Raw genomic sequence first — 16226 nt, 5'->3', positions numbered from 1 at the left:
AAGAGCCTAACCGCGGCTCGTGAGACACACACACACACGAATATTTATATCACAGAATTGTAGAGACTCTTATAGTGGATTTTCATCGTGTTTCTCTTCATTCTGCTATATTGTTCTGTTTGTTCAATGAGATTGGCGCGCATTTTAAGATTTCTTTTTTTCTTTTCTTTTTTTTCTTATGTTTTATATCTCCTTTTACGTTTCGAACATAACACTTCATTACATTTGATTATATGATATCCTCACTTCAGCTACCTTTTTATTGTATTGCGATTTGTTATTTGAGTATTCTAGCAGCCTTTTTGATGTAAAAACCTGTAAGATCACAAGCACACCTCTGGTTGTTTTTACCTAATGGATATAAATGAACAAAAGTTTCAGGATCTTCATAAATCAATAATATCCCTTCCTTAAGGTTAAGCAGAAGTCTTGCATTTTTAAGTAATTAAAACAATTGTAAGCTTTTCCTTTTGCAGGAGAACTCATTAAAATGGCAAGCTCTTTAGATTCAATATTAGCTAATAGATTTTACACACATTTAAATTCCCTTGAGAGCTTACACAGATAAATATGTATTTTTGAATGGTATAGGCCTAAATGTTTTAAGCCCACTCCGATCGATCGCAACACCAGAGCCCCCCCCACACTCCTCCATTCACATGTATTTTTTCTTCAGCTGTGAACCCGATTGAATACTTGACGGGCTGATCCTCCACTGTGTCTTTCTCCCTCTATAAGCAGAAAACTGGAGCATAAAAGACTCTTATTCTCCATAATCAAGGTCAAGAGTGTTTTTCAATAACCTCTGGGAATTAAACGCTGGAACCGCGCCAGCTCTACCTGCCAATCATTTTCAGAGCCAGCTGAATAATAAAAAAGTTTTTGACCTTTCTGCACCTCGACAGATCAATACCCTGTAGCTTTATTTTATTAAACGAGTTCAAGGAATTATCTATTAATATTTGTATTTGTTTGGATTCCCTCTCGCCGTGATAAATTGTTTCAAATAACAGATGGCGCTTGAGGGAGAGACAAAGCAGGGAAATCTGGTAGCAATTATCCTCAATTATGTTCATTGTTATTTTGAGCTAATTATTGTTATTGTCACTTTTGTTTGTGCGTCTTGCGGCGCTAGTCTGCAATAAGCAGGCCCGAGGAAGACAATGGGGAGCAGGCATATGTTGTGACGATGAAATATGGCTTTTATAATGGAGCCTAACCAGTTGGTCTAAATAAAACTGAGATTTAAATGTACATGCTGAGATTTGAAGATTGCTTAAGTCTAATAATGACACAAGATAAAGAAAATATCAAATGTTTTTTTAAAGCAGTAAAATCCCGATTTTCTCTCAAACATAATTTGGTTAATGTGAATATATTGTAGAATAGAATATTGGAAAACAAAGGCAATATTCTCATGCATCCAATCAAAGATGCAACAAAATATTTGTGTACCTCTTCTTACTTATTTAATATTTTCATTAAACTTCATGTCTTGCGTAAAAGTAGGCTAGCTGTTTAAAGTAAGGAGTTGTGATTTTCTTGCAGCCGAATGTGTTCACCTACTGAAGAGCCACTGAGAGATGGGAGCTTATTGCAGCATCGTGAGCAGCCGACTCAAAGAAAGACACTTTCAAGGTCGGTTGTCAGTTCTGTGGTGCGCCCAATAATTCATCTCCACATTTACAGAAAGAGATGTTTCTGTTAAAGCATCCCTTAAGGACAGAGAGCGGGATCCCGGCCCGGGAATAGGGGAGGACGGAGGAGAGGAGCTCCGTGGCCGCTGCATGGGGCGGACCTGACTCCACTCTCGCCTTTGTTTGGGGGCGTCTCCTCTCCTCTCCTCTCGCCCTGTCCCCTCCCCTCCTCTCCTCCGGTCCCCTCCTCTCTTTCCTTTCCCATCCTACCTCCCTCTCTCTCCCCCCGGGGCGGGAGAAGCCCGTGTTTGGTTCTCAGAGAGAGTCCTTTGGGAAGAGTCACAGAGCGTTTTCCTCACACAGAGAGAGCGCAGAGCAGAGCTCGGGACTCATCCGCAGGACGCAGCACTGCCCCGGACACACACACCACCGATACGTCCCAGACCGCTGGGCTGAGGGAGAAGAAGAGAGAGCAAAGTGCGAAAAGAGGGAGAAAGAAGTGTCAGATAAGGATGACACCTGATCTGGGTGTCAGTTGATCTCTTTTTTTCTGTCTGACAGCTTCAACTGTGGATCTCCGAGCGCAAGGAGTGACTTTTCAACATCTGTTCACACTGGGACTGGCCGCGATTTTTTTGACATTTTGGATTCTACTCCAGTATGATTCACCCTACGTCTTAGTACACACGAGGACTAGAATTGCATGAATTATCACACGACTGCTTGATTTGTAGCGAGGCTCACAGCCGCAGCAAAGCGCAACCACGTTGCTCCTCTTGAATCAGAGTGAAGGATCTACAGGAGAACAAGTGCACAGTCCGCTGAGGAGAGACCGGGAAACAGAAGGAGAGGCACCGAGCTGTGGAGATTTGTTCATGTTTGGGATCCAGGAAAGCATCCAGCGCAGCGGCAGCAGCCTGAAAGAGGAGCCGCTGGGAGGCATGAACTCTGTCCGGAGCTGGATGCAGGGGGGCGGCGTGCTGGACGCCAACACGGCCGCCCAAAGGTGAGCTCTTCTCGGGTGGAGGAGACCTGCTACCACCCTGCCTTATTTACCGAAACATGGAACAACGTGTTTCTTCTGTCAGGACCCTGCTGCAGCCACCCGTGCAGGACACGATGCTGGGTTTATGGGAGCTGCTGTCCGGAGGAAGAGATTGGGATTTAACTAATGATACGATAATTAATTAAACTAAGATTATTTTTGCAGCATTTAAAAAGAGAATTTTAATGTATGATTTTAGGAGACCGTATTTAACAGTTAATGGCAACATGTGTTTGTAGGCTAGGCTACTACAGATTTTTACGCACACACACCCCGAGCCTTCTGTTCATAGTTGGCTGATGTTTAATTAACATAAAGGCAAAGTGGCGAAGTAATAATTCTAGTGCTATACTTTGGGTTAAAAATGGATTTAAAATAAATGATCAAACAATCATAATCATGGCTTATTAAGGAGGAACATGATTCTCAAATTGGTCCTCCGGGATGTAAAGGTGGATAAATCATGACCCCTGTCTCAGATTGTCATGAGAAAATCAGACTTCAACACATTTTGTTATTATTTCAGAAAATCATACATTTTTTATTTGTTTTTAATAAATTAACTTTCAGTAATAAACACAACTCAAGACGATACAATATATAGTAGCCTATTATGTTGTCGCTGCGTTAATTAGGTCCTATAATTTATTAATATTTATTTTTTTACCTTACAAATGTCAAACTTTAAAGCTTCTAACACCGACTCCTCCACGCATGTTTGTCCGCAGTGGAGTGGGTCTGGCCCGGGCTCACTTCGAGAAGCAGCCGCCCTCCAACCTGCGTAAATCCAACTTCTTCCACTTCGTCCTGGCTCTGTACGACCGGCAGGGTCAGCCGGTGGAGATCGAGAGGACCAACTTCGTGGGCTTCGTGGAGAAAGAGAAGGTCGGTGCAGAAACTCTCGGTGTTTGATCATTTCGTCTAATATATTATATTCTTGAGGGTAATTTACCATTTCGAATCCCTAAAGGCCTGATTATAGTGATGTGTGATATGTCATTATTAATACAACATGTACATTTACACTAACTCATCAATACCAAATGTGCTCAATTTTGTATTATAATAATACATAATTAGTTACAATTAACAATAGGCTACTATTATTATGTTCAGCTTTTTAAATATAATTAGACAAAGAATAAACACAATCTACATTCAGGCCTACTTTAACCTAGAACTTTCTTCGATCTATTTGTAATAATTGACAAATAAGAAAACGCGTCTAGAAATGTAAATAGTTTTAATTTAGAGCTGGTTCACCACGAACACTTGTTCTGTATAAACAACGGCGGGGAAACGGGTCTCCTCATCAATTATGACACCGTTTAAATTAGCTGAAATGCACTGGGAGAATGTAGTGTTGGATTTATTGGCCTTCCAAACATAACCAGTAATTACAGAGGAATTAAAGAGCCACAATAACACAATGATTAGACTGTGAGAAATTACAGTGCTGCCCTGCTTTAATATGTTCGCTGTGAACATAAATCTTGTTTATTTAACGTATGACCTGAGCTATTCAATAACTTGGATGTTCACTTCAGGGGCCTACATGTGCAGGGATGTGCTTTTTTAAAATGTGTCCTAAAAATGTCAATAAACAGCTCGGTTTGTGTTGTGTTTGTTAAGGAGACGACCGGAGAGAAGACCAATAACGGGATTCATTACCGGCTGCAGCTTCTGTACAGTAACGGTGAGTGAGGAACACACACTCAGAAAGTTACCCATGATACATCTGACAGAAACAGATAGATTGCTTGTTGTCCCCTGCTACATGATACACAGACTGCACACAGGAAGCAGCTGATTTAAAAAAAAAAAAAAAGATTTAATGTGGAAAATTGCGCAGTGGGCCAAAAGGCTGTGTTTATGCCACTGAAACTGCAGTGACGTTTTTTTCACAATCCTGTGATTTAAACTGATAAACAACCAATAAAGCAGATAAATGTAACTATCATGGCCATTTTGGGCGATTTACACCAGATCTAGGGCTTCATCACTCACTGACCCTAAATGAATGTGCCCTCCTGTCTCAAGTGTGTGCTGTTTTACAGTTGCATGTTGCTGTGATGGTAGCATGTGGAGTGGTATTCAGGCCTATTTGGGAGGGAAACTACATAAACCTGCTCCAGCCTCCTCTGAGATTAAGACATATTGATTTAATATGTTGCATGAGGTAATGGACAAGGGAGATTCACCAAGAAAACATTTATCACTCATATTGATTGTGACCATTTAAACCAAAAGCTAATGAAATTAAACATCACTGTGAGCCGTTAATGGGCATCTAATGTTTTCCGAGTGTTTGAACCCCAAAGTATTGAAGGTGTAAGTTGTGATATCGTGAACAAACTGTACAAATGTGTATTTCTTTAGATAAATCAAGATGACTGGGCTTAGAAAAAGCTATGGCAGAACGTATGTGTGAGCAGTTCAAATAAATAAAGATTATTAATTACATACATTTTTAGAGGCTCAAATGATTAAATTCAGTTATAAACAAGATTTCACAAGAAAAAAACTTAGCTTTGTTGTTTTTATTTCATTTTGTTTATCAGAAATATGTTTTGAATATTTTTTGCAACCCCTAAAATATGGGGAAGCTTCTTGTTTGCTGGGTTTATACCCTTTTAATGTGTACTTAAGTTGAAAAATGTTCCAATACAATTGTGGTTATTGTCTAAATCTATGTAAAGCTTAAGATATTCTCTTTTTTTTCTGCATCCAAACAGGCATCAGAACGGAGCAGGACTTTTATGTTCGATTCATAGACTCCATGACTAAACAGGTAAACACCTATTTCATACAGCCTATGGACACACACACACAAACGCACACACACACACGCACGCACGCACGCACACGCACGCCCACACACACACACACACACACACACACACACACACACACACACACACACACACACACACACACACACACTCTCTCTTCTCTCTCTCTCTCTCTTTCTCTCTCTCTTTCTCCCAGAGGTCTGTCACCTCTCCTGTTACCTCTCTGACAATGAGCTGCTTCACTGATCTGGCTGTACTGCGCCGCCCTCCTCTATCTGCATGTACTTGTACACACAAAAATGTGTATTTATGTGTGTGTGATTTTGTGGGTGGGTGTTTCTGCAGTGTGTGTGGGTGGGGGCACACACACATCACAGGGCTCCAGGCATTTGTGCCTGTACTTCTCTCGCTGTGATTAGAGCGAGGAGGCAGCAAAGAACAGCAGCGTAGTTCTGCTGCGCACAGTAGGAAGTGGAAAGATATAACAGCACCTCTGGGATTTGGTCTGCCGAGTGCCAGGCATTATCTGATCAGATCCAAATTCTTCTGTTAATGTTTGTGTTTTTGTTTATATCTAGCTTTATAAGAGTAAGATAGAGAGAGAGATAGGAATTAGAAGAGAGAAAGATGATCAACTGAACAACAGAAAGAAGACAGACAGTCAGTCTTAGTGTTACTTCTCGATGTTCTTCAGGTAAACGGTTAGAATGAAGAATTATTTTGTTTTTCCTCAGGAAACAGTGATGCAGTGTGTGTATGTGTCTGTGTGTGTTAGTATGTGTGTGTGGTATGAGGAGCCAAGAAGCCATGCTATGCACTGAATACTTGCTAATGTGACTGCAGGCTCTGATAGAGTCTCAAATTGCTGCCGCCACGCTGCACATACTGTGCGTGTGTGTGTGCGTGTGTGTGTGTGTGTGTGTGTGTGTGTGTGTGTGTGTGTGTGTGTGTGTGTGTGTGTGTGTGTGTGTGTGTGTGTGTGTGTGTGTGTGTGTGTGTGTGTGTGTGTGTGTGTGTGTGTGTGTGTGTGTGTGTGTGTGTGTGTGTGTGTGTGTGTGTGTGTGTATCTGGCGGGCTTGAGGGACCACACTGTTCCCTAAAAAAACTGTTTAGCTTCACCTTGGTGGGGTGACAGCCAGCTTACACACACATGCACACACGCATACATTGCTAACACATATTCATGCTTTACTTCTGAAAAACTGAACGGCTCTTTTAGAAAGGAGAAATATTAACCTACATAAAGAGATTTAAAGTTTGAAAAGGAAAAGTAATATTTTTCCTGAATCCTGATGCACTCCTGTGTGTTCTGCACCTGTGGGCATCTGCAGGTGTGAGTGTGTGTGTTTGTGTAAAATCTGTTTGTAAGTGGGGGGGTTATATGTGTGTAGAGAGAGATGAACAAATGGGACACAGTGCAGGTATTTAGTGCTGAATGTGTTGGTACTTAGGGAAAACTGCACTTGGAGCAATAAAGCAGGCTGTGTATGTGTGTGTATGTGCATGCGTGTGTGTATGAGTGTGTGTATGTGCATGCGTGTGTGCATGCGTGTGTGTATGAGTGTGATCCCTGTCGGTAGAGGAATGGAACATTAACAGGTGGTCAAACCAAAACAGCCGTGTGGTTGGCTTACTTGGTCAATGATGTCATGGCCACTGTCTCTCTTACCACACACACACACACACACACACACACACACACACACACACACACACACACACACACACACACACACACACACACACACACACACACACACACACACACACACACACACACACACACACACACACACACACACACACACACACACACACACACACACACACACACTGATGGTCTGCCACTCATGGTTTCAGTGTTGTTTTAAACAAGGAAACCAAAGCTACTCAGAAATACCACACTTTTCATTGTAGTCTATCTGATATTACTTTAACGTTAAATACACACACATACATTAATCAAAATTGTAGCTTCACAAAAATGTAAAACACAAGAGTTGGTTCTCATATCTTCACCCAACAATTATGCTATTAAGAACAAAACACTGGATATCCTTTTGACTAACACAGGACTTTGAGAGCCTATGCTTGACACAATGTTCATATGATTAATTCGATAGGAGGCAAAACACAAACCATTTTTAATATACATAAAACTCCTCAATAACTAAATGGGGATTAAATATGGTTAAAAAGTAAAGATTGGACCTTTTTAGTGGAGATTTCTGATTTTGGCAAGCATCAATGCTATATTTGTTGAGTATATTGTTGTTTATTTCACAGTTCTGACTGTGATTCTTCTCCAACGATTCTTGCCACTTTTAGCTGGCACTTATTTCTGTTGCTCTGCTATTTCTGTCTGTCTACCTGCTTTGTGTGTGTGCTGAGAGGCCAGCACTGATTGTGTTAAACGGAGGAGGAGAGTGCCTCCTAGTCTTCAGAAGCACAGTGTTCATCACGACTCTGTCCCGGAGAATAAAGCGTCTGTCACAGCGGCCCTGTCGGATCACTAGCTCCCTACCCGACCTGACACTAACGCAGGAGGAAGTGTGTTTCCCTGCTTAACGGCTCCTTGTTTACACGCAGCGCATGTCACGCTGCTTCAAAGGTGGAGGAGAGAGCGGCAGACATGCTGTATGTAAGGCCTGGTGAGGCGGAGAGAGGGAGGAAGCAGAGGAGGAAAAAGCAGATGAAAGACATGAGCAGAGCAGGAGAGGTGACAGTGTGATGAACAGAAATGTGGGCGAGATGGTGGAAGAAGTTATGGGAGAAGAAGTTACACACCTACACAAGAGCCTGCTACTGAAGGTGGATGAAATGTTGTTATCAAATAAGCTCCAGATGTCTCAGGTTGCTAAGCCGGACAGACCAAGTCTTAAGAATGACATAAAAAACACTTTAGACCTAAGTTTTAGTAATGGTTCAGTGATTGTCTTTCTTTGATGGAGAGGGATCAAACAAACAATGTTAAATGTATTGCGTGTTTTCAGTTTGGAAACAGTTCATAATGCTTTCTGTATAGAATTGCTTCATTCGGCTCAATTTGCACATCTCTGCCATCTCTGACTGTCAGCTCCTCCTTATTTTGTAAAACTGGTTCTTTTAGAAATGTTAGCACCAGCTCCATTCACTTGTAGTTGCTTTTTCTTCCTCAAGATTAGATTATTTTTGCTTCATTTCAAATAACTTGTGCCTTCATTGACCGTAATGTCCTGGACCGCCAGGAGCCCTTCAGGCTCCACATTCATGTCGATACATTTCCTGTACAGGTTTTGGCAACTGGAATATATGCATGAAAAATTGTAACTGACAGAGGCCCTGGGCCCTGAAACAAATGTGGGCTCCAATTCCAAGACACACAGAGGGTCCTGAAGACAACTCGCTATTAGTATGAAGCGCTTTGGGCTACGAGAATATTGTAATGGGGCCCTCAGACTGTAGCGTCACTGTTAGTGTTCTCTATTAATGCTATAGCAAAACGGTTTAGTGGTTTCTGAGCATGCTGGGCTGTAGTTTCTACAAATAAGGGGTTCAGTCTTCGTCCCGGCTCATGCAGTGGCTACATGCTTGCCGTGGGGTCCCTGTTGGGATATAATATTATGTCTTAACTGAGTCTCAGCACTTAATACATGGTATCGGGCCTTTTGTAGGAAAAATTCATTGTGACCTTTGGGGAAACATTTTCAGTTTTCCACATAACATCAGCACAAGGTGTTGCATGTTTTTCATAAAGTTTGTAAGCTCTCTCTCAGCTGAATAACCTTCATTACAAAGTTCTATTGAGCTGATGGCAGCAAGTAGTCAGAGGCCTCAGCTGAAGACTATCAGAGAGGACAGTGAGACTTCTTCTCCGCTCTCTGAGAAAAGTGAGCTTGTCACTCGGAGAGACTTGCTGGAGTTTGGAACGACAGATGAAACAGACTGGAATAGACCAAAGACAGGCGGGGTGTGTGTATTGATTGAGGGATAGCTAAGTGGTGTATGTCTTGTGCTTTCGCTTTTTTTCTGAGCTTAGACCAGAAGCAGGAATATTTGAGAATGGAAGCAAGCCAAAATGCTTTCTGAGGAGCTGAAAGAAACTCTCCCTGTGCTGAGAAGCATGTGAGCAGTGGAGATATTGTTGTTAGTTTGGAGATTTCTATAAATCAACGTGTGTGAACAAGGTGTATTTGTGAGGGAGGTGACAAACCGTGTGTGTGTGATTGTGTGTGAAGTAGGAGGTGTTTCCGCTGAACCATGTGTTCTTTAAGGTGAAGTGGGATCTAACCTGTTATCCCCAACAACACCCAGCGCTGAAAAATATACTCTCACCAGTTTTGTAGATGAAGAGTGCAGCTGTCTGAAGACATGCAAATATTGTTTTTATGCAGCTATGCACGGATGCAGAGAATGAATGGCAACTATCAGAGTGTCGGAGCTCTAAATGTACATCTTCCTAAGGCTGTTGTTATCGATGAAAATACCAACCATATCTTTGAATCTTTTATTAATTGACCGAATGACAACTACAAAATATTCTGAGTATTTTTCTTTCCCCATTGGTTGTTTACTGTTAAAGCCAAAAATAACAAAAACACCAGGCAATCCTCCTTTTACAACTTTTAAACCACAAGATATACTTTTCATTTACACATTTTAACGTGATTGTACCACCAAGCAATCCTAAATCAAACGCCTAAATCTGCTTTAATAAGGTTCAATTGAAACCAACACCATACACATATATATATACATATGAAGATGGAGAGGACTGTTTTCTGGATTTAAACCAGTTTTTTGCTGTGTTCTAACAATGTGTTTTACTTCCCTCTCTACATCTTCCTGTCTCTCTTAACAGGCGATTATTTATGAAGGCCAAGACAAGAACCCAGAGATGTGCAGAGTGCTGCTGACACATGAAATCATGTGCAGGTGAGAATGGGTGCATTTGAATCCTTTTATTCTGCGTAAATCTTCCTCCTCTCTAAACTATCTTCAAACAGCTCATACTTTTCCCTCCATCCTCTTTCCTCGCCCTTCTTCCCTTCTTCCGCTGCATACTTTGTTCGTCTGCAGAAAGTTCTCACCAATCACATCTCTGCACTCGATACATTTCTTATTTTGTCACCCTCATTAACCCCCCCACACATACACGCCCAGACACGTACATTCGCACACACATGAAGCCATATCTGTTGAGGAAGATGAGTTTTAGCTATCAGAGTCGCTGCTTAATTATAATCTAAAGATGAATTTTCCTCGGAAGTAGGTTGGGAGGAAAGATGTCTATTTATAGAGGCATTTTACCAACCTATCCTATACAAAAGAAAATGTGGATGTAGATTCATGTGAGCGGTGTGTGTGTGTGTGTGTGTGTGTGTGTGTGTGTGTGTGTGTGTGTGTGTGTGTGTGTGTGTGTGTGTGTGTGTGTGTGTGTGTGTGTGTGTGTGTGTGTGTGTGTGTGTGTGTGTGTGTGTGTGTGTGTGTGTGTGTGTGTGTGTGTGTGTGTGTGTGTGTGTGTGACGCCTGGTTAATTAGGACACAGAGAAACTCATTAGTCAATCTGAACCCTCCTGTTGTTTCAAGGCTAACAAATGGGCCTTCCTCTGCAATCGGACTATAAAATATAGGCAGGGTCTCTCACACACACACACACACACACACACACACACACACACACACACACACACACACACACACACACACACACACACACACACACACACACACACACACACACACACACACACACACACACACACACACACACACACGGGAACACATATACAAAAAAGTATGCATATGCATGCTCCCTCATGCACACCACAGTTATACAAATTCAAATGTGGCACATGAATTAAGTTGTTCTTATTCCCTGACCCTGTCACTGAACAGCTTTAACTGTAACAATATAAATTGGGGTTCATCTATATGCACAAGCACTGGATTTAGCCATGAAATCAGGCACAGCAATATTTTTATTCTATAGCTCCCTGAATAATGCTCAGGCAGTTCAGTTGCAGAGCTTCATGGAAAAACCCTTTGAGATTCATATATGATTTACAAGGAATTTATAAATAAATACAGATTTTATCGTAAATGATTGTTCTTCATCACGTTTGGGAAGGCATTGTGGGCATTAATAAAGTGTTCTGGGGGAGCGACAGTGCAGCAGCAGAGCATAAAGTAAGACTTTTTCTTCAGCGTAAACACTCGCCTTACGCAGCAGCCGCTGAGGTCAAAGTTACGGCTGTTGCCTCATGTTCTCACATGCTGATTTTGCAGCAGGGGCCTCAAACACAACATGCTACGCAGAACGCACACACACACACACACACACACACACACACACACACACACACACACACACACACACACACACACACACACAAAGAGCTCAGGGCGTCCATTAATCAGTGTGGCTCATTGTCATGGTGGTGCTATTAGCCATATGCTCCCCGCCAATCTGCCACCACACAGACCTGCGTCCTGGTTGGAGCTCCGGCACGAATTCATGAAAGGTTTTACTACAGAGGACAGATGTAGCTCTAGTGTTTTCATCATGTGTTCAACACTAATGTTGGTTACACAAACAGTTATTCCCTTTCCAATTAAGGGTCTTATAGGGCTGTATTTTCTTTATCAGCTTGATCCAGCTCTTTATTGAAAGTATTTAAGTTTAAACTGAGTCAGGTATTCAAACGGAAGATTATCTGCCATATAAAATAGTCCAGATATTATGTGCGTCTTTTCATATATTTAATGTCATAATAGAACATGTTGCCCAATGGTTGGTTTCTTTGTAAACTTTTAGGAAATTCCAACTTTGAAAAATGGTCCCAGGGCCAAAGAATGACCTCTTGAAAAGGCTTGTTATAGACATTTAAGTAGCAAATCCTCTAATTTGAGAAGCTGGAATCTTTTATTGATCATCTTATAATTTCATATTACAACATTTCCAACATTTATTTCGTACTTTTTAACATACAGAACCTTTGAAAACGACATCTCTACAACTCACGCTATTGAGACTCCATTGTTTAAAAGTGTGTGTGCGCACCGTATGTGTGTGTGTGTGTGTGTGTGTGTGTGTGTGTGGGTGGGTGGGTGTGTGTGTGTGTGTGTGTGTGTGTGTGTGTGTGTGTGTGTGTGTGTGTGTGTGTGTGTGTGTGTGTGTGTGTGTGTGCACGCGCGCGTGCGTGCGTGCGTGCGTGCGTGCGTGCGTGTGTGTGTGTGTGTGTGTGTGTGCATGGTGGGAGGAGGGGAGATGCAGGGGGGAGAGAGCAGATGATTAGATCACCATGATCCAGAGCAATAAGTGCTACATTACCCCCGTCCCGCCCCTAGTTTTCCTGTCCTACCCCTCCATTTATAGTATCTTCCACTCTGCTCCTGTGTCATCTCCCTCTACTGTCCTCGCTTAATCTATCTATAACCCCGCTCCCCCCCCTCACCCTCACCCTCACCCATCCTTAGGATTGGGAGGGGTTACAATTTCAGTTACCTGTAAATAAATGTAATTGGTAACCTAATCTGAGTATCACAATATAAAAGTATTGTAACCCGATTACTTTTTGACTACCTAAATATCAAACGCCATCCAAATAAATAAAAGGGAAAGAAATATCAATGAGATGTTTTTAACTTAAGAGTTTTATGTAACACAACAGAACAATGTGACCTTAGAAAAGAAGAAACCAAGACATTTAGGATCGAAAATGTTTTATCTTAAATTTAGGCTAGGCCTACAGAATAGTAGAGTTTACGAGTGTTTCAGTTTAATATATTAATTAATTAAAAACTGTATTTTAAAAATAAATAAATAAGTTGTCCATCAACTACATTAAACATGATATTTAAATGATGAATGAAAGTAATCTAAATGGAAACCAGAAAGAAAATCATTGTGTACGTCTACCTAAAATATGTTTGAATTTAATTAAATGTATTATGTCAACAGATTTCACATAACTATTAAGTTTGAATAGAAATACTAGGTTCAACTCAATATAAGTGCTTTCAAATAACCTTATACAGTTATGTGACATTTGTTGACATAATACATTTCATTCAAGGCAATGTTTAAGTTTTTTCATAATCCTTACATGTAATCCATTACTCCCCACGACTGCCCATCCTTTCCTCCCAGCCCCTCCCTCCTCAGGATCAGCTCTCCCCCCTGCTCCCCATTCTCCCACCCCAGTTCTCCTCCGCTCTCTGGTTTTGGTCCTGACCCAGTTCATAGAGCAGCAGAAAGGAAATGTCAGAGCGAGAAGAGAGAAAGGCCGAGCAGCAGATAGTGGAGACAATGTGTAAGGTGTAGCGTGTCAGTCTTTTTCTCTCCACCTCTGCCATCTGTGATGGTGGGAAACCTGAGTCGTCTCCCCTTCCTCTTCTTCCCACCCAAACATCTCCCCCTCCCCTCGCTCCCACCTTCTTGTTTTAGCTTCCCCTCCCACGCTCATCCCTTCAGTCTTCATCACCACTCCCCCTGCGGGCTCTATCCTTCCCCTCCCGCGTACACCTTTATTCATAATTGATGAACGCAAGAAAGCTTTGACAGACTTGCGGTACATGTGTGAATTTTGGATCGTATGCCAGTGTTTTTTATTGTGTGTGTGTGTGTGTGTGTGTGTGTGTGTGTGTGTGTGTGTGTGTGTGTGTGTGTGCACGCGCGCGTGCGTGCGTGCGTGCGTGTGTGTGTGTGTATCCCACCCTCTCCTCTTCCTCTTCTGAGCCTCAGGCCTCTTCAATTCTCTCCCCCTACCAACTCACCTGTATTTCAGTACAATAGGATGGAGTTTAAGTTGTCATATAGTGTTTTGAAAGACATGCATGTCTGTCATAAATTAATTCAAGTAGCCTCTCGATTTTGAAAACAATAAGCCTTCAGGGGTTCAAAACAACGATGCGTTGCTCCAGATTTAAACGTTTCAAGGAGATGAAAACCAATGGGAATATAGATAGCTAAATTCTCACCCTGAACAATGAATTTGTTGAAATGTATTTTGTGGTAAAGCTTAGGTTTGTTTTACACACAACATTTAGGCTGTTGTTAGGTTAACTTGTGGCTATATTCTATCATCCCTTTCCCTTCTTTCCTCCCAGTGTGTAAGAGTAATTATTATAGTTGCTGCAGGGCATTATAACTTGAATGTGAAACAATGTTTTAAGACACTTGCTTAAACATCCGACCAAGAAACTTGTTAATTAATAGTGGAGGACTAAATTCACTTTCTTTGATGATATATCTGTTTTTTAAATGTTGAATCTAAACTACTGACAGTCATTCATCTGTGTATGCTGTGTGTTAGTGTGTTGCTAAGCCATCCAACTGTCTAGTCCCCTAATAAGTTAGCGTTTTCCTCTCAGATGTTGCTATACGCTCACTTTGCATGTCACAGAAGTCTATTTTTATCCGTGCTGTCAGTGTAGACCTGCTAGACTTTCTGCAAAACTCAGTTTCAGACAGATTTGATCAATTTCTGTGAATATGATGTTAAATTCTTCACATCAGTGCAGTCAAAGCACATGATATGCTGTAACACCCCCATTTACACATCTAAGTTTGAACTTGTGTATAAAGTACTGTATGTTCACTGTGTCTGACTCTCTTCTCACTTTGCCCTGTGTCTTCTCCCTCTGCTGTCTTCTCTCCTCGTAGTCGGTGCTGTGACAAGAAGAGCTGCGGAAACCGTAATGAGACACCCTCAGACCCTGTTATCATCGACAGGTACTGTCTCACACTCCGTCTCTATCTTTGTCTCTCCTACACACACTTTCCCATACTGGATGATGGACTGCGTTGACCTGTTTGAATGGCGGAGTGTGACGGGATGTTTTGATGATCTGCTGTCACTCCTGAAATAGAAGCTCCTTTAGATAAAATGAATGACTTCTGATGCAAGACAGATTGAAACATTGACTGATGTTTTGGATGTCTAAGTCAAACAGCAGGACTCATCAGTGGTGGGAAAAATGCTGAAAGTAGCCACACATATACTTCATTTACATTGGCATGTGCTCTTCTGTGATATGGTTAGGGACCTGCGCAGAGGAAACATCAGCTGCTCAGTTACTACCTGGTATCTGTCAGATTCAGACACACACACACACACACACACACACACACACACACACACACACACACACACACACACACACACACACACACACACACACACACACACACACACACACACACACACACACACACACACACACAAGAGTGCACGTCTTCAGACTTGAGTGAACAAAGACCAGTGTGTGTTTCCTCTACGTAATGCAAAACACAGAGCTGTTTACTAGTAGAAGCTTTCTGTCGTTTTCACTGCCACTTCTTTCCTTTCTGTCTGCATGTCTGTCGAGGTGTAGTACTGAAGTTATCCCTCTGTCACCCCCCCCCCCCCTTCTTCTGCGAGTCTCTGTCTCTCCTGCAGAAGCACAGAAAAATGGGTCACGAGCAAAGAAAAAAGTGACAGAGAAAAACTGAAATGAGATCCAACCTCATTTTAATCTGATTTCTTCTTGGCAGATGTTTTAACCCTCTGTGAGCAGATTTCTCTGTGTGCACGGCTGTGTGTGTGTGTGTGTGTGTGTGTGTGTGTGTGTGTGTGTGTGTGTGTGTGTGTGTGTGTGTGTGTGTGTGTGTGTGTGTGTGTGTGTGTGTGTGTGTGTGTGTGTGTGTGTGTGTGTGTGTGTGTGTGTGTTCTAAGAAAGTGGAGTGAAATAGTGCTGATTCTTGTTACTTTCACCACATTACCAGAGAAC

General features: G+C 41.9%; 1 protein-coding gene across 2 annotated transcripts in view; it reads left to right on the top strand.

Moving 5' to 3' along the window:
• Nucleotides 1–1949: 1949 nt before the first annotated feature.
• Nucleotides 1950–16226, top strand: part of LOC307017757 (transcription factor COE1) — an 81700-nt gene continuing 67423 nt past the window's right edge. For both annotated transcript variants that reach the window (XM_079647525.1, XM_079647524.1), the window contains exons 1-6: nt 1950–2643; nt 3411–3567; nt 4315–4378; nt 5418–5473; nt 10315–10388; nt 15121–15189. In XM_079647525.1, coding sequence (XP_079503651.1) covers nt 2513–2643; nt 3411–3567; nt 4315–4378; nt 5418–5473; nt 10315–10388; nt 15121–15189 — 551 coding nt within the window. In that variant the 5' untranslated portion in view covers nt 1950–2512. The remainder of the gene's footprint in view (nt 2644–3410; nt 3568–4314; nt 4379–5417; nt 5474–10314; nt 10389–15120; nt 15190–16226) is intronic.

This window comes from Notothenia rossii (genome assembly GCF_949606895.1).
Source record: "Notothenia rossii genome assembly, chromosome: 9".
NCBI classification, from domain to species: Eukaryota; Metazoa; Chordata; class Actinopteri; order Perciformes; family Nototheniidae; genus Notothenia; species Notothenia rossii.
The sequence above is the reverse complement of the archived record's forward strand: the minus strand, read 5'-3'. Positions and strand labels throughout refer to the sequence as shown.